Below are 22,969 nucleotides of genomic sequence, written 5' to 3'. Positions count from 1 at the left end.
AGGAAGAGAAAAGAAAATCATTGAGACTATCATTATGATCTTAGAAACATTTTACCAATATAAAAATCACAATTTTATAAATAAAATAGAAATTATATTACAAATAACACTTAATTTCTACTTACCAAAGATATGAAAATGGAGGACAAGACTGACATAGAAAATAAGGTCACATTTGGAAAAACAAAAGGATCAAGCACAAGTGATACTACTTAATAATCTTGTGAAAACTATGAGTAGTACTACCTACAATATTACCTGATAAAACAATGAAAATCAGCTTAGAAAGAAATAATAAATCTAATTTGAGATCAGGCTGAGTTAGTTCATTCTGAAAATATCTATACTCAAATTAACAGCAAGACAACAACAAATAGGTGAAATAGAACAAGGCTACTATCTTATCTATGCTGATCCATTCTTACATGTTCTGATAATGGAATTCTGGCATTTAGATTCAGTGCCCCAGTACATTATCTATGTGTATATTTTATATGTGCACATTTGCATTGATATGTTTATGTATGTATAACATATTTCTAAAATATGGATTACATACATGTGTAAAAAATTAGGGACAAGTGCTACTATTTATAAGCCTATGAAAATTATGAATAGTATAATCTAAGAAAAGGTAGCTAAACAAGAAATTATGTATGTAGCAGTATTAGTGTCATTTAAGATGAAATAGATAAGCATGAATGTTCATGATGAAAAAATATACAGTAAAAAGTCAAGGGATGAAGCAAGATCACACTGAAAACAATCAGAAATTGATTTTCAAGATATCTCTAAAAGTAAAGTTTCCAGAACAGAAAATATCATATATGGTATTGTTACCTGAAAAAGGTCAGTGAAAAGACAGTATTAACTATGAAGTCATATTCTGCTTTCTTATATATACAAAATATCTGAGGATGGTCAATGTATCCTCATTGGTCAATGATCTTGAGGATATCCTTATATTACAGATGATTTTCTGAATATAGTCAAATCTTCCTAATTTTCCATTTGACTAAGAGATATAGAGAAAATATGTCTTGCTTTATATATTGTTTGTTAATAATAAAAAGCATGGTGTTATAAATACCCTTACATGGGGGGGGGGCTTAATATGACAGCCTTTCTAGAGAATTAATCACTTTTCTTAACATTGTGTGGAGAAGAATGTATCACACAAGATATCTGTTGGATATCTCATTTTCTGGATGCCTTTTTCCAGGTTTAAATCTCTCTGAAGTCTTTCTTTATGCTACTTCTTTTAAAACATGATTCTTTTTGGTAACATATGATTGCCTGTTTGCAGATGACGTGCTGATTGCATCAGTTATCTTGATGTTACTATAGTTACTAATGAGATGAATCAACCTACATCTCAAGAAAAACAGTGGATAAAGTGTATGTATACTGTTCTAATTATGCCTTATAGTTGAATAGAGAGCACAATGAATCATTCCATCTGTATGTATACATGCATACACATTACACAAATATGCCTATGTACATGTGTATGCATGTATTTTAGAGAGGTGCTACAGATTTAATGTGGCTTGAGCCCAAAGCTAAGCAAGAGGAAAATGTAGTAGGTTTTTTATTTTAATGATCCCAAGCTCCTCCTAAACACAGACACTGATATTCTCTTGGAATTACTATCTTACTGGGCCACACATAACACCATACTTTTAGATGAGTCAAAATGATAAGTGATGCAAAAGGGCAATCAAAAAAAAAACCCATCAATAACAAAAACCACACTGTGGAGGCATGTTGATTGTGGAATATCAACTAAAGAAAGTTCACCATGATGAAATGATAAGACATTTAACTGTGCTACTAACTGGATGCACTACTAATGGACATGACCTCATTTCGACTGAGCACTTAATGGAACAAGAAGGTATTTCTACTCCTCTTTAATTTGTTCTCTATTACAATCAACATAGTGACTGTACCAAAACTTTTCCCCTTTCTACCAGCTTTCCATCCCATCGATCCATCCCGCCCTATGTGCAGAGAACATTGCCTCAGACTGTTTCAGACAAAAGAACTTTCTTCATCCCTTTCTCTCCATCTCAAACTGCTGCCTCCACACACCTCCATGATACCCCGCTATTCCTTGATCCTTTACTCCAGTCTCTTTACTAGTAGCTAGAACAATTACAAAAAGTCTTAGATCAAAGGTGGCATCTGGATAAGTCTTAAAGGAAATGAGGGTATCTAAAAGATGGAAGTAAGGAGGAAACAAATTCCAAGAATGGAGGAAAACTTATTGAAAAGTAGAGAAAGGGGAGATGAGAGTGTTGTGAGAAACAAACAACGACTGTAGAACAAAAAAGGTCAATTTGGCTAGACCCTCATGGTGAAGGGCTTTAAATGACAGCCAATCAATTCAAGATCTATTAAGCACTTACTTATGACCAAGCACCATCTTAAAGGATGAGGATACAAAATCAAAAATCCAACCATCCTTCATAGAACATATATTCTTTGGGGGAGAAAAAAATATATATATGCAAAACAAGCAAGATACCATGGAGGGAATGGCTTAGCAATGTTAAGGATCAAATATAGCTTCATAGAAGCATTCAAGATTTGAGGCTTGAAGGAATCAAAAAATACTCAGAGGAAGAGTAGAGCCAGAAGGACATTCCTGGCATGGGAGATGACTGATTTTTGTAAAAGCCCGTCGATAAGGAACAAGGGAGAAGAAACAGTGGGAAGGGAGATTTGGCTGAACCATAAAATGCATGATAGTGCAACAAGTCTGGAAAAGGAAGGTTAGGCTTATGTTGAGAAAAGTTTTTTAAATGCTTGATGGAAGGGTTTAAATTTTGTTTTGTGGTTAACAGGGAGTCACTGAAGTTGAGTGGGAAAGTAAAGCAGTCAAGACATGTGCTTTAGAAGGCTCACTTCAGCAGCTCTGTAAAGAATGAATCGGAGTGGGGAGGAGATTTGAGGTAGAGAGACCAGTTAAGAAGCGATCGGCACGATCCATGTGAGAGGCAATGAAGCCTTAAACTATTGTGGTGACTATATGAGTGGAGGAGATCTGAATCCCTTCTGCCCTGTCCTCTTTAAGCCCAATGTTTATGCTGTAGGTATATGATCTATGCATGCATGTATACACATGTGCATGCAAGTAGGTATGCATACATGTATGTATGTTGTGTCCTCCCAATAGAAGACAAGGCTATTGAGGGTGGAACTGTGTTATTTTAGTCTTTAAGTCTCTGGCATCTAGCAGTGCCTGGCACATCCAAAGTAGGTGATTAACAAATGTTTGTTAACTGGCATATAGATTTATCACCAAAGGTCAACCTCTCAACATATTCTCTTGATTGCATCCCCCTTCTCCCAATCTGTTGAGGGAGCTCTCTAATCTCTCATTTAAGATTTCTCCCCTCTTCCCTTGCTGACACTGGAGCCAATGAGTGGCATGCAGAAGGAAATATAACAGTCTAAAGTGAAAGACTAAACATAAAAACTAAAGCTGAGGTGGTTCAGAGGAAAGAAAGACAGTCTGGAGACTAGAGGTCCTGAGTTCAAATGTGGCCTCAGACACATCCTAGCTGTATGACCCTGGACAAATGACTTAACTTAATTGCCTAGCACTCACCATTCTTCCACCTTGGAATTGATACTCAGTATCAACTCTAAGAAAGAAGGTAAAGCTTTTAGAAAAAAAGACTAACCCTAAAATCATATTCTCCTACAGAAAGGACCAATAAAACAAATAAAGTGATTTCTCGTTTAACCATTCATAATGTTATTCCTGGTTACTAAAATAATTCTCTAGTTGCGAAAAAGGATATATAGTTAAATCAGAAGGCATATTGGTATAATTCACTTATCCCTTATAAAAAGGAAGTTAAAACAAACATGTTTAATGACATTCAGTAATTTTGAACTCAATTAAATTCAACAAATAAATGAATATATATGAAATATATAACCCTTCTCCCAAAAGAAAATTAAAAAGACCTGATTCTTCAGGGGCATTTCTTTGCCATTTCCAGGAAAAACAAATACCAAGTCTTCCAAAAAGGGCATTTATTTTTAAATGAACAAGAAGTTAGAAGGCAATTTTATCAGACACTTTGCATTGCATATGTTGTTCAATTACATATTAGTAGAATTGACCAAATTTAAAACTTAGCCAATTAATATAGCAGAAAATGAAAATGACTGCTTTAGGCTTTAGGCATAGCGAATATATTTGAGAAAAAAAATAATGGCACTGATCTGTAAATAACTAATTGGATATCAAGTATCTGGTTATTTAAAATCTGTACCTGTACCAAAAGGTAAAGATACCTTTAATATGTTTCTCAGAGATCATATTTTAAATATGTAATCAAGGGTGTAACTATATGAGGAAAAATTACATTTGTAAATCTTACTTTTTGTCATCATCCTGAATATGTTGGAAATTCTTTTCCGTTTCAGTTGTATTTAATGTATCAGTGACAGTGTTGTCCTTGTTATGAATTTTTGTGGTCTTAATGCTCTTGCTCTTCCTCTTCCTATGGACTCTTTGGTCTTGATCTGTTCTCTCTCTTTGCTTATGTTTGGAGATTGTGATGAATCCAGGGTAAATGTCACGAGGAACTGTTTTTGGAGAAGTTTGGGGAAATTCCTGTTCCTTTTCATTTACCTCAGTAACAAAAATGTTGCTTTGCTGTGGGCTGCTATTGACTACTGTTTTTGTAGGATCTTGCTGTACTTCTGATTGGTCTTTCTCCATGATATTTAAATCTTCATCTCTATCAGTGATCTTGAAATTTTCATGTTCATGATAATTTCTGTACTCACTACTAAGTTTCATCAATTCATTAAAATAACAGCACAAGTTGTCTATGACATCTGAGGAGTGGATACTTCTGAGGAAAAAATAATGAAAAGTGTTTAGTCACAATACATATATGAAAATGTTATAATTTTAAGTAAGTTTAATGAACATAATGATTTCCATTGGTATTATTACATTTATATTTAGCTTTAATATATCTCATTTTCATAAAAATATTTATTTGTGTAATTTCAAATGATCATATGAAACAAAATGTTTAGTTGTTTTATTCTGATGCATTTCCCTCCTCTAGGTATTTTTTTTTTGTACAAATGAATGAGAAAGAGCCTAACCTTCACAACTGTAAACATCAGATACAGACAAAAAGCCTATCAGGACTGCTGCTGTCTAAATTTGGAGAAGTTATTTATGAAATACACTTAAAAGTGCTTCCAACATTGAATCTTGCCATGCAAAATATTTTTATTGGACTTTTAAATAAAGGATTGATGTTATGGGAAAGGTTTTTCCCCCCATTTTTCACTTGAAAGAGAATTCACTGAAAAAAGAACCCAACTACATTTAAGACAATATTACAGTTACAAATTTAAGCAAACTAAATTCTAAAATGACAGATAAAAATCATCATCTCTATCTCATTTGTTTTGAAGATTTTCTTGGTATGTAGTCAAATGTCACATTAATTAATAAACCCTTGGCACAGAATGGTTCCATTGTATTAATGATGTTTCCAACTATAGGAAGGAAGGGGAATGGATAAGGAGAATTATAACATATCAGATACTATTATGTGAATGTTCTGAATATTGCCATGAGCTCAGTAAACAAATACAAACAAAGAAGATTTATCTTTTTGTCATTTTCCAAATAATATAATTCATCTTAAACCACCATCATTATAAATTATTCATGTAAAATTATTCATGAATTCCAGAAAGTATAAATACATACACGAATTTCTATGTATGCATAAATATATAGGGAATATTGATTTTTGAATAATTATATATTTAAAGTTCAGTAGTTCACATTGCAGCAATTTTCATTTATCTTTAAATGCAACTTATAATAAAAGTATTGATTTAAAATCATGTTCGGCTTGTTTCCTTTGAAGTTTAAAACATTGCATGACAGTGAGTCATTGATTCTTTTGCATACTGTCTGAAAATAGTAACAGAACATGCAAAATGTTGACTAAATAAATAATGATGACTTTTAGCAACATCCCTTGTTCTGTTCCTACATGAGAATCCAATTTCACTTAAATGACCAAAAACTTTTTTCTTTTTTCTAGGTTGTGTCTCAAAGCAGAATAAATTTTAAAACTCGTTTGTAAGAAAAAGAATAGTAAATGAGTGATAATTACTAGATAATGAGTTGGTATAATAGATAGTTGCTGAACTTGGAGTCAAGAAAGACCTGAGTTCAATTTCTACTCGGATATATGAAGCTGACATTTTTATTAGAATTATACTCTACTGTTCATATTTTCATAGTTCTTTCTATTTGACTTACATTCGCTTTAATAATGTTTATATTGAGTTCATAACATCACACTAAATCTAAAATAAAATTCAATATTCATATTTTAGACAAGCATATATGAAAAGTATGTTCTCCTTTAAGAAAACTTAAATTTAGGCAAATAGATGCTTTATCCAATCCGAAGCCATCATGGAAACAACTGTTTATTCTGTGGTCATGGGTGAGAAGAAAATTTCCCTTAGGAAATTAAAGATGTAGGTGGGAGCTATTTTTTAAAAATAACAATTCATTTTATCACTGTCTCTGAATGTAACTATTCAGCAGCCATTTCTTATTGTTAGTTCTTCTTCCTAAGGAAAGGATGATGGGTATATTACCTTCAGTCTCTCCTGTTCTTTTTTTTTCCTCTCTTCTCTTTCTCTTCAGCATACAGGAGAATAAGGCCAGACTGAAATTTCCACACCCAAAATGAGCAGGCCAGAAAGACATCAACATCTAACCAGCCAGACTTCTCATGGTATATATTAATAGATGAGAACCGAAAGTGTATTTTAAATTGCTATTATTTAACTACCTGTCAGTTTTTTTTCTTAAAATAGCTAAATGTTTCAAAAATATCAAGAAGTTATCATGTTGCAAACTGAGGGAAGTGTGAATTATTACATTCTACAGAAATTTAAAAATAATAATTCTCTTTGGAATTTTGGAACTTTTGTTGTTCAGTTTTTGCTATAAATATTAGGACTTTTTGTTCAATTTCTTGTCAAAGTAATAGTTTTGTTGTCCAAAAATTATAGATGAAAGTTTAACATAGATGAAATGAATAAGCAATCAGGGAGAAAGGTTTTCTCACCTGAATTTGAAGGTGTGTATTTACAGAAAATCCATCACCATAAAAGACAGTAACTTAAAACTGCATGAGAAATTATCTTTGTACTGATCTTTCCTCTCAACTCTGCCTCTCTTCCAAACTCCCCTATTTCTGTGGAAAGTCTCACAATTGTTCCTGTTTCCTAGGCTGGTATCCTTGAATGTTATCCTTGCTTGATGACTTGATCTTCCTCACACCACATAAGCCAAGAAACTGTCAAATCTTATTGTTTCTAGGACATTTCTCACCATCTAACCCCTCTTTCTACTCACTCAGCCAACACTTTTAATTCAAAGTTTTCGTTACTTCTTGTATAGACTAACTGATCTATAGGTCTCAAGATGATCACAAAGCTTGTTTTGTATGTCCATGTACTTACTCTATGCTTAGCAAAGTGTAATAGAAGAAGTTGGGAGGTAGCTAAAAAAAATGCCCGGAATTTAAATAGGTCAAGGAGCTAAACCTCTGACTGAATTTAGAAATTTTTCCACCTGTTGTCTTTTTGCTAAGTTATGGTTTAATATAAACTTCCTAAAGGATCAAAGAAAGTATGCTGCATGAACCTAGGAGTCATTGGCAAAAAGATCTTTTTTAACAAGGTCTCACTCATTAAAATTTTGGCCTCTAACGTAAGAGAGAGAGATAGGGAGTAGGAAGGGAGGCAATGACTGTGACCAAAAAGGAGGTTGTATGCTCAATAGTTGACCTCATGCAGGAGCCTGGGAAGATTCAGCTCTACCCCTTTCCAAGGAGCATATAAAACCAATCAGTTTTGCCCTTTATGGCAATACCTGTTGGTTACAAGTATTTAACTACTATGCATTTATTCTCTTTATATTTATTCTGTTCCTGTACTTGTTTTCTCCCTAATTAGAATGTAAGCACCTTGAGAGAAAGGTGATTTGTTTCATCCCTTTTCACTCTCTTCTCTCTCCTTCCCTCCTCCTCCTCCTCCTCCTCATGACCAGCACTTATATGGGCAACTTTTAGGTTTTCAAAGCATCTAATAATTACAATTCTTGTGAGAGGCTGTCCAAGTCAAGTAGAAGAGTTAGAACTTGAACCTGAGAATCCAGACCCAAAGGCCACTGTTCTTGCCAATATCACATGCACCTTCTCACAAGAATTGTAATTATTAGATCACCCTACTGAAGCATTTTACTGAAAAGCAAATGCATGGGAGCAGCTAGGGGACTAGTTCTGGATTCATATCTGGCCCCAAATACTTCCTAGCAAGTCACTTAACTCCAATTACCTAGCTCTTATAGCTCTTCTCCCTTGAAACCTATACTTTGTATTGATTCTAAGACAGAAGGTAAAGTTTTTTTGTTTTTTGTTTTAAAGGAAATGCATGATGTCCTATATATTTTTCTCTAAAAAAAAACTATTTTCACTTCAATTTTTGGTTGGCACTATATGTAATAAATATATCGAATTAAAGGATCAGGCAAAAAATCAGCATAAAAGTTGATATTTGTTAGTTAAAACTGGTGTCACAAATATTGATTGCATGTATAAAATATGAACTATAAAATGGGGTTCATTTCCAATTCTGTGTCTCTAATCGACCTTGGAATAATACTATCTTAAATTAGAGGCTGAAATTTGAGTTTTATTAACAAAGCAACAAAAATGGGAAGGGATTATGAGATCGACTTTAAGGTACTGGATGCCTGTATCATTGATTTTTAGACCCACAGAATACTACAAATCATGCCCTCCTAGAGTACAATGGATTATATGCATCCTCTTCCAGATCCATTACTAAAGCAATTCCACCCTCACGTCAATAATGGTGTTATTATTATCTTTATTTTACAGATGAAGAAACTGAAGCTGACAATTTAAGTGACAGGAACTAGATATTTAATTTGTGGGCTATCAGAACCAAAGTAAAGGAAATCATCTCTTGTTCTGTTCCCTTCACTTTATCCTCAATCCTCTTGATTTATTTCTGTTGAGAATGCCTTGGCTGTCTCATTTTAAGTGGAAACCCAGAAGGTATAACTACAGATTTCAATTATTTTTTATGCATTTAGGTGTTTTTCCAAGTGAATATTTCAGAGTAGATCAAAAAATTACCTAATATTCTGCATTTTTACTAAAGATTTTTCAAAGATATTGTATTTAATCAGAGAAATGGGATTACATTAAAAAACAATTATCATAACATTACATTAATATTTAAATTTGTTAAAATTTGGATTACACACCTTTTTCCAGTGATGCATTTTTTAACTATTAAGTTAAGTTCCTGGGTCTGGGTCTGGCAGATTGCAGAAAAACTGCCTGGTTCTGTACAAATCTGATTGTTGAATGAATCAGAATTAACTGTTTCACCATTGAGAATTCTTAGAGTAGGTAAGATTTCAAGTATGGAATGCCTAATGAAAAGACAACAAAATAAAACATCAGCTTTACAAAAATAGTTTACTTTAAAAAAAAACTGTTCATAAATTTAACCACACAGTACAAATGTAGACTAAGCTTTATTTACTGGAAAGTACTAATTGATACAGCTCCTTCCTCCAATTTTCACAAAGCATATAATGCAGGTAATTCAGTTAAAAAATTCATTTAATTCTGGAAATATTAATGAGCACCTGCTATATTCAAAGCACTATTCTAGTCTCTGAGGGCATTGAAAGACAAAAATGAAACAATCGCTGCCTTCAAGGAGCCCATATTCTATCAGAATGTGTGCAAATTTGAAATTATTCTAAATAACTTTTAGAGTTGAGAATGACAAGAAAAATGGTTTATTTTATGATTCAGATTTTAACTAGTTAAAGACGTGGTCAAGAAACAACACAGAATGAGCAGCATGGAAGGATCACTCTTTTATGCTAGTGGTACTGAAGTAATGGTGAACCCAGTAAAACCTAGAAACAAATAAAGTGGTCAAGCCTAACATGTGGAACTTAGGAAGGGATGGATACCAGAGGAACTCTGGATTCAGTTCTAGCCCAGCAACTCCTGTTCATCAGTTCTTCTGGCTCTTAACCAATTAGAAGCTATTTTGTCACCATGCCATAATGACTCCTTTATCACCTGCATGGCAACAAACCTGTTCCCCAAAGTTCCATATGCTGCCCTGGGGACTAGGCAGGAAAATATCTGCACGTGCTCTTAGGACTAGCCCATCACAGGTTAATCTCCCATTACATAAATAGCAAGAGAATTGTACAGTGCAAAAAGGCATTCTTCCATCATTGGACTCAAATTAATAATTCATTTATAACTATTCACTAATCAAAGTAACTTGCTGAAGGAGAGTTTGAGAGAGTCCTTGTAAACAAGGCCATGGGAAAGAGAATGTTAGATTTTCTATAAGTGTTCTAAAATAGGAAACATTTGGGCAAGTTACTTAACCAGTTTGGGCCTTAGTTTACCCATCTGAAAATGAGGGGTTGAACTAGATTGTCTCTGAAGTTATATCTAGCTTCAGATCTAGAGCACTATGATCTTTGCGATTCTTTCCAATTGCTTAACAACTTGAAAGAAAAAAGTAAAATGGAGAAAGGAGAAAAGAGGGAAAAAATGAAAACAGAAAATGAAAGCCAGCCAATCACTGTGGCAATCTAGACCAAAATGGCCATCCTGGGCTGGTGCAGAAATTACATTCAAATTCATAAAGACTAAAATTGACTTTTTAAAAAAGCTGAACTCTGAGACTTAGGGAAGGAAAATACCATAGAATTAGAACAATCAGAGAGGAAAGAAGCCTTGGACACTTCATATTGTTTTGTTATCTCCTTTTCAGCTATGACTAAGAGGAAATATGGAGGGTTATGGGGCTGAAGAAAGACACTGAAAATAAGTAGTCCAAATAACGGTATGGGAGTCAATCTGTCTTTGAAGTTTTTCTGAGGTTTCACTGCAGCATGGAGGTGATCCTTTGTTCCAGAAGAGGGGCTGTTGAGCACAAGTTCTAGGAGGTACCATACAGAGATAGATTTTGAGTAGGGGTTCAGAAATGGACAATGTCCTTTAAGACCTGATCTCACTAAGAACAAAGAAGCTCAATTTCAATTTGCCCAGAGGGTGATGACATTTTTGGTAACAACAATTGTTTATCTAGTAAGATATAAAGAAATTGCAATAAAAACCGGTCAAAGAATCGTAAGAACTGAATAAAATCATTTATCTGTAAAGTCATTAAATAGGCACGTACTTAAGGAGATGATGCCTTCTAGGAGAGGCCATAAATTGGGGGTGATGGGATTCTAGGACTTAGAGCAGGAAGGAGACTTAGAGAATACCGCATCCAACCTCTTCATTTTATAGATGTAGAAACAAGTCTGGAGACATTCATGTTTGTGTGCCAAAGTTTACAAAGGTAACAAGTAGACCCGTGACCAAGTAAGAAGCAAGTCCAAAAATATGCATAAACCAGAAGAAACATAAGGGACATGGCCTAGATCACACCGGGTCCCTTGAGGACGTGACCCACCTAAGAGCCCCAGAGAGAAGGGTTCCACTTGGACCCTCAGTCATGTGCAAATTTGTGAGAAACACCAAGAGGCTCTTTAAGAACTCGGACAATGATGCTTCCAGACCCACAGTGAACCCTGTGCGTACTTACGCTGCTGCCCAGGACCATCCTAATGTATGACATCCATGGAGGGGAGGAGGAAGGCAAGGACATTAGTCCAGGGGCGAGCAGGATGGAGACACATCCAGAGACCTGTGCCCAGCACTCACTGACTCAGTTTGCAGCCAGCATTACACAATCACATTATGACAACCACCATTACAGTTTGACTCAATTAATGGTGACTGATAGATAGCTCAGCCAGTTAAAAAGATCAAAGGTAATGATAACTAACATTTATTCAATTTACCATGCACCAGGCACTGGCACCAAGTGCAGATATTATGCCATTTTTGATGGTTCACGAGAATGCTGGGAGGGAGATGGTGTTTCCATTTTATAATGGAGGAACCGAGACAGAGATTAAGTAACACAGTTGGCAAGTGTCAGAGGCCACATTTGAACTGAGGTCTTGTTGACTTCAGGCCCAGCCTTCTACCCTCATCTGCTGTTCTTTTAGTCATTTTCAGACATGTTTGACTCTTTGTGACCCTTTCTGGGGTTTTCTTTTTCTTTTTTTTTACATTATTTTATTTGGTCATTTTCAAACATTATTCATTGAAAACAAAGATCATTTTCTTTTCCTCCCCGCCCGCCATAGCCGACGCATGATTCCACTGGGTATCACATGTGTTCTTGATTCGAACCCATTTCCATGTTGTTGGTATTTGTATTAGAGTGTTCATTCAGAGTCTCTCCTCAGTCATTTCCTCTCAGCCCCTGTAGTCAAGCAGTTGCCTTTCCTCAGTGTTTTATTCTCACAGTTGGTCCTCTGCTTGTGGATAGTGTTTTTTAGATCCTTGCAGATTTTTCAGGGACATTGCATTGCCACTAATGGAGAAGTCCATTACGTTCGATTATACCACAGTGTATCAGTCTCTGTGTACAATGTTCTCCTGGTTCTGCTCCTCTCGCTCTGCATCACTTCCTGGAGGTCCTTCCAGTCTCCATGGAATTCCTCCACTTTATTATTCCTTTGAGCACAATAGTATTCCATCACCAACATATACCACAATTTGCTCAGCCATTCCCCAATTGATGGGCATTCCCTCATTTTCCAATTTTTGGCCACCACAAAGAGTGCAGCTATGAATATTCTTGTACAAGTCTTTTTCCTTATTATCTCTTTGGGGTACAAACCCAGCAGTGCTATGGCTGGATCAAAGGACAGACTTTCTTTTATCGCCCTTTGTGCATAGTTCCAAATTGCCCTCCAGAATGGTTGGACCAATTCACAACTCCACCAGCAATGAATTAATGTTCTGGGGTTTTCTTGGCAAAGATACTAGAGCGGTTCACTATTGCTTTTTGCAGCTCTTTTTGCAGATGGGGAAACTGAGGCAAACAGAAGGTTAAGTGATTTGCCCAGGATCTACACAGCTAATACAAGTACACTTACACAGCTAGTAAGTGTCTGAGGTGTTGCATCATTTTTTTCTAACCACAAGGACGCAAATGAGAAGCAAAACATCCAAGCCATAAAGAAAGAGATTTACTACGGGAGGGCCCATCCCACAACAAAGCTGTTCCCCTGGTCGTGACTGCAGGACCCCGAGCTCTGAGAGAGACCTTCCTTGATACCCCAAAGAACAACTTTTACACCAGTACAAAAATAGCACAAACTAGGCACATGCAGGAGCAACATTCACTGGTTAGGTCAGCCAGGAAGCATCTTTATTTGGTGAGAGGCATCTTCTGACCAACTTTGGACCGTGACTTAAGAATCCCTTGATGGCAAGGGGCGAGTGGCGCCACCTGGGTTAAGAGTGGGTGCTGATGCACGGTACCAGGTTCTGAACTAAAGGTCGGCCGTGGTGACGTAGAATGGATCACCAGCTAGGGGCCTGATAGAGCGATGCAGAAGGCCTTGCACAGCCAGTTATTTCCTTCATCCAAAACCTTTATACTTATGCCATTCACCAAAACCTGCTAAATTCATGATTTTTGCCAACTATCTTAGAGTTACAATTATGATCATCTCAGGACTACCGATAACGTTAACTCTAACCTTCATATGGGGGAGGGGTCTTTTTCTCACAAAGTTTAGATTCGAATGAAGGTCTTCCTAACTCCAGGCCCAGCCCTCCCCCCCACTACCTCACTGCCCATCTACATTTGTTTATGTCCCCAAATTATCTTCAGGATGTGGTTAGTACAAAGTGGTAATATAAGATTTTAAGGCTATCTATTTTCATTATTGTTAGGGGCTACTGAGGACCCAAAGTCAGCAGGTTGCTGGAGTATAAGTCAAGGACTTATGGTGGAGTATGTCAGGCATGGCACTGGTGGGAGCCATTGAAACGGCAAAAATCAGGTCATCATCTCTGCAACCTAGTGTGAAAATCGAACGGCTGGATTTTAAAGCAAACTAGGTATTAGAGAGAAAATAATTGTAGGTCCTTGAAATACATTTTAACTTAGAACTCCAGAAGGTAGGAATGCCAAGGCCTTGTTGTAGGGGCACTGTTGGGAATCAATAAAGATGAAAAGCAGATGTGAAATGTAAATTCAACTAGGAGAACATTCATATTTGCATAGACTTTGGTATTAGTATTTGGTTGTTTCAGGGTCATCTCAAAGCTTCTTTTAGGTATTTGCAAGCTATTAGATGCATCTTATAAGAAGCCAGGATATGGCTTACCTGAGACAATTCTCTTCTCCCACCTAGTTTTGTCCCTGAAATTTTTTTGCAATTTATTCATTGACATGAAAGAACTGAATAGGTTTAGGGTTGGAAATTGAGGAACCTTGAGCCCATGAGATGTATGGTAGACACTGAGAAAAAATGGTTGCTCTATGATACTCTATCAATATTCACCATGAACTAGAGTAGTGCCACCCTACAAGAAAGCTAAGCTCAGTAACCTTGAAACTTGGTTCAAAGAGGAATGTATTGTCTAGGTAAGAGGTTCCGGACCCTTGTTTTAAAGAGTTCTGAATCTGGGCTTAGTTAAAAAATGAGAGACTTCGCCAAGACCCTGAGGGGATTTTTTTTCCCTTTTTTCCAGTTGAAGGTAAGGGAGGTTGCTTTTCTAAGAGAGCCTTAGCAAAGAAAAAAAATTACTTTTAACTCAGAGGAAAAGCCCACTCTTCTCATGAAGAAGAGATAACCCAAGATTTTAGTTGAACTAGAAGCTAGAAATAGAATAAAGTTCCATTTTCATATGCCTAATCGGACTGTGTCGACCATATCCAGTAGAAATCATGTGTCCAGCAGGGGCTTTATATTTAGTGGAAAACTATAGACGTGATACAATATCACTAGATAACATTCATGGCCTTATTGTCCTTCCACAAGGTAATTTGGGCACATACTCTCCCTTCGTGTATAGATTTCCACCCGTGTTCCCTACATGTGTTTATTCCCACTGATAATGTGCATGGTTGTGGGTCCAGTCTTATGGGATATCACTGCTTTGTTCCTTACTAACATATCAATAAATTAAACCAGTTAATTATCTGGTTTTGGCCCCATAAAGTAGACCTTTAAACCCGGGGTAGCTATTCCCTGAAGGACCCACCCTCAAGCTTTAACACTTAAACACAAGGATTCTAACACATATTATTATACTTTAGATCATAAATTAGACGAAGCCAGGCCAAAAGAATTTCCATTTCTCCTTTTCTCACTCTCTTCTATATCTTCTGCAATCTATATTCTTAACTCATCACTCAAAAGAAATGAACCCTGCAAAGTCACCAGTGATCTTGGATGCTGAGCTGTTCTCAATTATCCTCGTGCATCGTCACCTTTGTATGTAGGGCCTAACACTGTGGATTACCTCTTCCAGGCTCCCTGGCTGCATCTTCTGTGTCTTCTTTGTTGGTTCTCTATCCAGGTCAAGATCATTCTATGTGGGTATCCTTTAAAGGCCCTCTTCTTGGGCCTTCTTGCTGTTTTACCTTATACTGCTGTCTCTTTTGGCAATTTCTTCATCTCTTGTAGGTTCCATTTTCATTTCAATGACCATGATTTCCAAGTCTTAATATTCCACTCTAGTCTCTCTCCAAGCTACAGCCATATTTCATCAATAGCCTTTTGGACATCTTAAATTTCATGTCTTAAGAGCTATCCAAAATTTGATATGCTCAAAAAAGGAATCATTCTCTCCTTTCCCCCAGAACTCTCCCTCTTCTGAGCTTCCTTGCTCACTGATGTAGGCACCACTCTGTTCCCAGGAGCCCATCTCCTGGAATCATCCTCAACTCCTCACCTTGCTTCACCACTTCAATAATCTGTATCAAATGTGATCATTTCTACTTTCTCAATGTTGTGTATAGAGGTCTTCTCTCTACTCACACAGCCACTACCTTCCTCAGCCTTTGCCTGGACTACTGCCATGGTTTCCTTCCAAACATTCTCCATAAAATACCCATATATGTCAAAGATCAAGTACACCTAAACCCCTGCCCCTCACCATCTTCCTTGTCTCCAGACTTTTCTTGCTGAATAAAAGGCATGTCTCACATCTTTAAAAACAGAAAACAAAAAATTGCGTCCTGACCAAACCCCTGTGCTCTTGCTTCACTCCTAACTGTGGCCTTAGAGCAATATTACTCTCATTATTCTCTACACTTTTCCTTGGTGAACTTATCACCCACAATATATTTAGTTATCACCTATATGCACATGTCTCCCAGATGTATATATCTAGCTTTAATCTCTTTCCTCAGTTCAAACCCCTCATCACACACTGCCTGTTGACCAATTGCAACTAGATGTTTGTTCCCTAAGCATCTCAAACTTGACCTATCTAATAATTATTTTTCACTCTTCTGAATTTCTCTGTTTCTTGTTTAGGGCATGGCCATACTTCCACCTATCAAGGTTTTGCAATTCTAGAATCATCCCTGACTCCTTACTTTCCCATAGACCCCATATCTAATCATAGTACAATGGCTCTTCCATACCTCACTTTTTCTACTCATATGACCATCACATGCATTCAGGTCCTCATTACCTCTCTTTGGACTACTTCAATAATCTCCTAATTTACATCCCTCACTCTAGTCTTCACTCTTCCTATTCCATCTTTTACCCCAAACAGGTCTCATAATTGTCACTCCTCTAAAGAAGAAACATCCAAAGACTTCTTGTTACTTCTAGGATAAAATACTAACTCTTTAACATGGCATTTAAATCATCCTTTCCCATCATTTATATCAGAAAACACATTCTTCCTAGAAAATATGGTATAACTTTTTTATACTACATATATATATGTATATATATATGGTTTTAAATATTTTAAAGTAACCTTTGACAAAACCCAGGTTAGAATCTCCACTATTAAAGAAATTGAGAATAACAATAGCCCAGAATCCAGAAAAATCACCATTTTAGAATAAAAATAAATGAGAAGGGAAAAATTAGTAAAACTTTAAAAAATATATTGAGAGCAGTTTTAGCCATGGGGGGGGGGTGCTTGCTAAAGTTAAAGTTTTCCAATTCTATTTGGTAATTTTAATAATGGTCAATCAAGAGAGAAAACATATTGGTGAGGATAATTAATTCTTAAGGCAAATGGGAAAACCTAACTTATAAAGAGAAATGAAATTCCAAGTTTTCAATTAACCTCTTGCCATTAATTAACCTAAAGTACTCCAATATCTATGTAAACAAAATGCCATTTGTAAATAATCTTACTAAATACTATTTAATGAAAGATAAGATAGTTCTGAGATCAGCCAATATTTCTCAATTTTCTCAAATTTTCTCCTTAAGAAATCATGGGAAGGTGGTTCAATATTAGGAAAAACCATCCACATAATTAACAAGCAAACTGACAAAAATCACATGATTATCTCAATAAATGCAGAAAAAGACTTTGACAAAATGCAACCCCCATTTCTATTGAAAACACTAGAAATCACAGGAATAGAAGGGCCTTTCCTAAAAATAATAAACAGCATATATCTAAAGCCATCCAGCAAACATCATCTGCAGTGGGATAAACTAGAAGCCTTCCCAATAAGATCAGGAATGAAATAAGGATGCTCACTATCACCTCTATTATTTAACATTGTATTAGAAACACTAGCAGTAGCAATTAGAGGAGAAAAAGAAATTGAAAGTATTAAAATAGGCAATGAGGAGACCAAACTATCACTCTTTGCAGATGACATGATGGTCTACTTAAAGAGTCCTAGAGAATCAACCAAAAAGCTAGTTGAAACAATCAACAACTTTAGCAAAGTTGCATCAAAATTATTTGGTACTGGCTAAAAGATACAAAATAAACCCACATAATTCATCAGCATTTCTATATATCTCCAACACATCTCAACAGCAAGAATTAGAAATAGAAATTCCATTTAAAATCACCCTAGACAATATAAAATACTTAGGAATCTACATGCCAAGACAAACACAGGAACTATATGAACACAATTACAAAACACTCTCCACACAGTTAAAACTAGATCTAAACAAGTGGAGAAACATCAATAGCTCATGGGTAGGACAAGCTAACATAATAAAAATGACCATCCTACCCAAATTAATTTACTTATTTAGTGTCATACCCATTGAACTACCAAAAACTTTTTTACTGAATTAGAAAAAACCATAACAAAGTTCATTTGGAAGAACAAAAGATCATGGATATCCAGGGAAATCATGAAAAAAATGCAAAGGAAGGAGGCCTTGCAGTCCCAGATCTCAAACTATACTATAAAGCAGTGGTCATCAAAACAATATGGTACTGGCTAAAAGACAGAAAGGAGGATCAGTGGAATAGACTTGGGGTAAGTGACCTCAGCAACACAGTCTATGATAAGCCCAAAGATCCCAGCTTTTGGGACCAAAATCCATTATTTGATAAAAACTGCTGGGAAAATTGGAAGACAATATGGGAGAGATTAGGATTGGATCAACATTTCACACCCTACATCAAGATAAACTCAGAATGGGTGAATGACTTATATAATGAAGAAAACTATAAGCAAATTAGGTGAACACAGAATAGTATATAAGTCAAAGTTTTTGGAAAGGAAAGATTTTAAAACCAAGCAAGAGCTAGAAAAATCACAAAATATAAAATGATTAATTTTGATTACAACAAATTAAAAAGTTTTTGCACAAACAAAACCAATGCAACAAAAATGAGAAGGGAAGCAACAAATTGAGAAACAATCTTCCTAACAAAAACCTTTGACAAAAGTCTAATTACTCAAATTTACAAAGAGCTAAATCAATAGTACAAAAAAATCAAGCCATTCTCCAATTGATAAATGGGCAAGGGACATGAATAGGCAATTTTCAGGTAAACAAATCAAAACTATTAATAAGCACATGAAAAAGTGCTCTAAATCTCTTATAATCAGAGAGATTAAAATCAAAACAACTCTGAGGTATCACCTCACACCTAGCAGATTGGCTAACATAACAGCTATGAAAAGTAATGAATGCTGGAGGGCATGTGCCATAGTCAGGACATTAATTCATTGCTGGTAGAGTTGTGAATTGATCCAACCTTTCTGGAGGGCAATTTGGAACTATGCCCAAAGAGTGACAAAAGAGTGTCTGCCCTTTGATCCGGCCATAGCACTGCTGGGTTTGTACCCCACAGAGATAATAAGGAAAAAGACTTGTACAAGAATATTCATTGCTGCGCTCTTTGTGATGGCAAAAAATTGGAAAATGAGGGGATGCCCTTCAATTGGGGAATGGCTGAACAAATTGTGGTATATGTGGGTGATGGAATACTCTTGTGCTCAAAGGAATAATAAAGTAGAGGAATTCCATGTAGACTGGAACAACCACCAGGAATTGATGCAGAGTGAGAGGAGCAGAATCAGGAAAATATTGTACACAGAGACTGATACACTGTGGTACAATCAAATGTAATGGACTTCTCCATTAGTGTCAATGCAATGACCCTGAACAACTTGGAGGGATCTACAAGAAAGAACACTATCCACATCCAGAGGAAATACTGCGGGAATAAAAACACCAAAGAAAAACAACTGCTTGATTACATGGGTCGAAGGGATGTGGTTGGGGATGGAGACTCTAAATGATCATCCTGATGCAAAAACCAACAACATGGAAATAGCTTCTGATCAAGGACACATGTAATGCCCAGTGGAATCATGCTTCAGCTATGGGAAGGGTGGATGGAGGGGAGGGAGGGAAACAATATGATTCTTGTAACCAAAGAATAACGTTCTAAATTGACTAAAAAATTTTAAAAAAATGATAGGGGGAAAAAAGAAATCATAGGTTTTTTTTCCCTTTACACATAAATAGAAATGGAAAATATGTCACTTCATCAAATGAACCTAGTGATTAAAATGCAGCATGTGTTATGCCAAGCACAAAAGCCAATGCAATGCAAGCCCCAGTAGGGTGAGGATGTCTCTTGCTAATCTCTTTCTTCCCCTTAGTGCCATATATGGTAGTCTAAACATTAGAAATGTTTAAGGAGGCAGCTGGGTTGTTCAGTGGATTGAGAGCCAGGCCTAAATAGGGGAAGTCCTGGGTTTGAATCTGACCTCAGATACTTCCTAGGTGTATGACACTGAGCAAGTCACCCCCATTACCTAGGCCTTACCACTTTTCTGCCTTGGAACCAATACATAGTATTAATTCTAAAGCAGAAGGTAAGGGTTTAAAAAAAAAGAAATGCTTAAGAAATATTTGTTAAATTTTCAGTTTTATGTTGATTGTAGGTATCCTGAACATTTTCTCATCTTACATTTAAAATATCATCATCCTTATGTCAGTTTGCTTAAAAAAAGAAAAGAAACCAGCAAGTGTATATGTCCATGATTATCCTGAAATCTCAGATTTGCAAAATTTGTTTCCATAGTGGTGTCAGTGAATTCTGTTAAAACACTTTCCTCTTTCTACTTCCTGTTAATGCCAAGGTAATACTATCTGATGTGACTACATTTGAAATATGAAGATAGTACTACATAGACTGACCTTGAGTTTGTAGTAAAGAATTGTAAACGTCAATGTTGAATAATGGTACATAAGAAAGTGCCGAATCAAGTTGATTAATGCAAAAAAGTGAAATATTTTAATGTTATGGGATCTCACCACTAGTTTTTCCAGCTGGGCTTCTCCTACTGAAGGACTAAATCAATATTTCATTTAGTGAAAACTTCCTGGTGAATATTCTGTCACTTAAGAGGTTCTATTAATCATCCCTGCAATGAAACACATTCCCATAGGAGATTTCAGACTGATCCTAGGGTTTAATTTTTAAAAAGTGATTTCTTAGTATTTCAGTTTTGTCGGTGTTATCGCTGGCCAGACATGAAAGTAAGAAGCCGATTGGGAAATTTTACAACTAATTCCTTTGTTGGTATCAAGGGGTTATGTAAAGTTCATTGGAACATATTGCCTGAAGTTATAGTTGATGCAGTATTCAACAAATCCATATTTTATAGAACCTTATATTCTAAATCCTTTAGATAAATGAATCTCATGTCAGATCATGAAAGCTGCATTTTGCCAACTGATCTAAATAAAATTTGGTATAATATTTTTTTTGTATAAAGGCACTTGATTCATCTTGGCAGCATTTAGTTTTAAACTGTTCATCTAAATTTAGAAATTTTCATATTTAGAATATGGGTACTTATTTATTCTCATTATTAAATTTCTATTTTTCTAAATAAGTGTTTGATATTTAGAAAATTTTCCAAAATCATTTACATTTAGTAAAAGTAACATTTTTTTTTAATTTGGAAGAGACCCTAGTGACTATTTAATTCAAATCCTTCATTCTGCAAATGAGGAAACTGATGCTAACAAGACTAAAGTAATATGACCAGTTATTCAACTGTTGGCAGATACAAGACTTGAATCCAGGCTACTGATGCTTAAACTAGTGGTCTTTCCATCACAACATACCTCCCAATTTTCTTGAATCCTGTCTTTAGTGTTCTTTTAATTATACAATACTACCTTGTCTGTATTTATCATTAATATTATCTTTTTTAAGTTAAAAAATAATTTTCCAGATTACTTGCCAAATACAATTTTTTAAACCCTTACCTTCCACCTTAGAATCAATACTATGTATTGATTCCAAGGCAGAAGAGCAGTAAGGGCTACGCAATGTTAAAAGACTTGCCCAGGGTCATACAACTAGGAAGTATCTGAGGTCATATTTGAACCCAGGACCTCCCATCTCTAGGCTGGACTCTCAATCCACTGAGCTACCCAGCTGCCCCCCCTCAATAGAATTTTTAATAATAATTTTCTGGTATTTTGTGATCAATGTTCTTTCTTTCCTCCCCCTGGTCCCCTCTCCCCAAGATGGGAGGCAATCTGATATAGGTTGTATATGTTCTGTCATATATTACAAATTTCCATAGTCCTCGTGGTGTGAAAAAAGACATATTACTTATACTAGAAAAAAAATCATGAAGGAAATTAAGTGAAAAATGGTAGGCACTGATTTGCATTCAGACTCTGGGTCAGTTCCTTCTATGGTGGGGGATAGCTTTTTTCATCAAAAGCCCCTTGGAATTGTCCTTGCATTGCTGAAAATATTTGAGTCATTCATAGTTGATTGATCATATATCTTTTAAATTAACCATTTCCTCTTATTGCAAAAATCATTTTAAAAATCCATTGTTTTAGATTAAGTGGTAGAGGCATCAAGTATAGTCACCTACCTATGTTCCAAAGGAGGTAACTGGGGACACAAATAATAGTAGTTTGGATTTAGACTTCTGTAAAGAGGTCTTTATCTCTTTTTAGGAATGATGAAATGGGCTATCAAAAAAGTCAAAAAAGAACTTATTGAAGTGCTGAGGAAATTATCTGAAAACAACTTTCTTTTGGTGGATCAGAAGTGCTATTCAAAATAATTATTGTTCATGGAAAGAAATCAGAGCTTCAAGAAATGTTATAAATACTGACATTAACTGTGCATGAACATAATGTATATTTGCTAATAATCGTCCCTTGTGAGGAACAGAGCAGGTTCTTTCCTGAAACATGCTCAGAGGAGCTTATTATCAAGAAGCTGTCATCTACCCACAACATACAATACAGACTGGAAGGCTTCAGTCGCTCACCTAGATCTATTTTAGAAAAGTAACTATAAATGAATATCAACACCAATGTGTACATAAACATGGCAGCCTTAGCTAAGGTCAGCTGGGTTGGCAGAGTGAAGAGTCAGGAAGAATCATCTGTCTGTGTTCAAATCTGGCCTCAGACACTTACTGGCTGTGGGACGGGAGC

General features: G+C 35.8%; 1 protein-coding gene across 10 annotated transcripts in view; it reads right to left on the bottom strand.

Moving 5' to 3' along the window:
• Positions 1–22,969, bottom strand: part of LRRIQ1 (leucine rich repeats and IQ motif containing 1) — a 295,150-nt gene that overhangs the window by 176,049 nt on the left and 96,132 nt on the right. For all 10 annotated transcript variants that reach the window (XM_056798583.1, XM_056798581.1, XM_056798584.1 and 7 more), the window contains 2 exons: positions 9,380–9,550; positions 4,401–4,880 (listed from right to left, as the gene is read on the bottom strand). In XM_056798583.1, coding sequence (XP_056654561.1) covers positions 4,401–4,880; positions 9,380–9,550 — 651 coding nt within the window. The remainder of the gene's footprint in view (positions 1–4,400; positions 4,881–9,379; positions 9,551–22,969) is intronic.

This window comes from Monodelphis domestica, chromosome 5 (genome assembly GCF_027887165.1).
Source record: "Monodelphis domestica isolate mMonDom1 chromosome 5, mMonDom1.pri, whole genome shotgun sequence".
Classification (NCBI taxonomy): domain Eukaryota; kingdom Metazoa; phylum Chordata; class Mammalia; order Didelphimorphia; family Didelphidae; genus Monodelphis; species Monodelphis domestica.
Note: the sequence above shows the minus strand (reverse complement) of the source record. Positions and strands in the feature narration are given on the sequence as shown.